The sequence below is a fragment of the Coenobita brevimanus genome, chromosome 80 (assembly GCF_032717465.1).
Source record: "Coenobita brevimanus isolate Jiangsu-jjx chromosome 80, ASM3271746v2, whole genome shotgun sequence".
In the NCBI taxonomy this organism is placed as follows: Eukaryota; Metazoa; Arthropoda; class Malacostraca; order Decapoda; family Coenobitidae; genus Coenobita; species Coenobita brevimanus.
Window position 1 is genome coordinate 774,358 of NC_137033.1, and position 1,833 is coordinate 776,190.

A 1,833-nucleotide genomic window follows, 5' to 3' on the forward strand; every position below is an offset into this window, starting at 1 on the left:
CAGCGGTTGGACACCCCTATGAACACAGGAGTGTATTCTGTTCGACAAGCAATAATTGCATCCTATCTGGTTGCAAAAAGAATTGCTAAGTGTAAACAACCACATACAATTGGGGAAAAGTTGGTGAAGCCAGCAGTCCTTGATGTGGTTTGTGCTATTTTCGGAGATGATGCGGTGAAAGAAAAAAATTAAACTATTCCACTGTCAGACAACAAAATTAGCCGACGGATTCAAGAGATGTCGGAATACATCAAAGAACAGGTAGTGGCTGCCATCAAGGAGAGTGGAAACTTCAGCCTGCAGTTGGATGAGTCAACTGACGTCAGTGACGATGCACAGCTCTTGGTATATGTGCGGTACCAAGTGAAGAATGACATGGAAGAGAAATTCCTGTTCTGTCTGGAGACGACAACAACAGGTGAAGATCTGTTCAAGTTGGTTGACAGCTTCATCAAGAAAGAAGGCCTCAGCTGGGATCAGTGCTTCAGTGTGTGCACGGGTGGTGCACCTGCAGTGCTAGGGGCACATCAGGGTTTCACCGCTAGGGTGAAATAAGTCAACACCGAAGTGATAGACTCATTGTCTGTTCCACCGGGAAAACCTTGCCTCCCGGAAACTGTCACTTGAGCTTAACTCTGTGATAGAAGATGTGATTCAAATAGTGAATTTTATTAAACCATCAGCTCTGAATTCCAGGCTGTTCAGTCAGATGTGCTCTGATATGGGGTCGGAATATGAACACCTGCTTTACTACTCTTGTGTCAGGTGGTTGTCCCGAGGGAAAGTGCTCCAGAGAGTGTTTGAAATGCGTGCAGAGGTTGAAATCTTCTTGAACGAGGAGAAACATGCACTGGCATCAAGGCTTACTGAACCAAGGTGGTTGCTTAAACTGGCATATCCAACAGACATATTCACAGTGTTAAATTTGCTGAATATATCCATGCAAGGAACAGAAAAAACTCATCTCTATGTGTCAGAAAAGCTCAAGGCATTCAAGGCGAAACTGAGGTCGTGGAAGGGAAAGATTGAGCGGCGGAAAACTGCGTCCTTTCCACTTTCGAACCTTTTTCTGGAAGATGAAGACGTCACGCTTGTGGACGAACAAAGTGTATTGATGAGCACCTTGAGAAGCTGAGTGAGGAGTTTGACAGATATATTCCGGATAAAGAGTTGCATGAGAAATACAAATGGATCCGCAGACCCTTCGATGTCCACGTCGAAGACCTCTCAGAAGAAGAGTCTTCCATCCCAAATCTGCAAGAGGAGCTCATCGAGGTGCAACATGATGAAACAGTCACTAGCAGTATTCTGGACTACTGTGAAGAAGGAGAAACCAGTCCTCGGCAGTGAGGCTGTGAAAGTGCTGTTGCCGTTCGTTACAACCTATCTGTGTGGATCAGGGTTTGCATATCTGGCCGCCATCAAAACGAAAAGCAGAAATTGGTTGCAACCTGAACATGATTTGAGGGTAGCACTTTCTACGACTGAGCCATGAATGGAAATGCTTACCAGCCAGATCCAGGCCCAAGGCCCCCATTAAAATCAATTTATCAGTTGATTAAAAACATTTTTAGTTCGTCTTTGTGGAATGTGACAAAATATTATTTCAGAAGTGGATGTTTTGGTTCAAATTAAGACTTTACATTTCTATAACTAAAATAACGTTTAATGACGCTAATTTTGTCCTTTTTCCAACCTTACAGTGGGGTCGCGGTCATGGCTAGATGTGCATGACCGGGGTCGCCTGGATAAAAAAAAAAAAAAAAAAAAGTTGGCAACCACTGCTCTAACTCATGGGCATTCTCACTCACTCTCTCTGTCTAAATAATATCT

At 43.9% G+C, this 1,833-nt stretch overlaps 1 protein-coding gene across 1 annotated transcript; it reads left to right on the top strand.

Annotated features, from left to right (window-relative positions):
- Positions 1-237: 237 nt before the first annotated feature.
- On the top strand, positions 238-555 carry LOC145409200 (zinc finger BED domain-containing protein 5-like). The gene has a single exon (XM_080279691.1). It carries the CDS (start codon positions 238-240, stop codon positions 553-555), a length of 318 nt encoding a protein of 105 aa, XP_080135817.1.
- Positions 556-1,833: the final 1,278 nt, after the last annotated feature.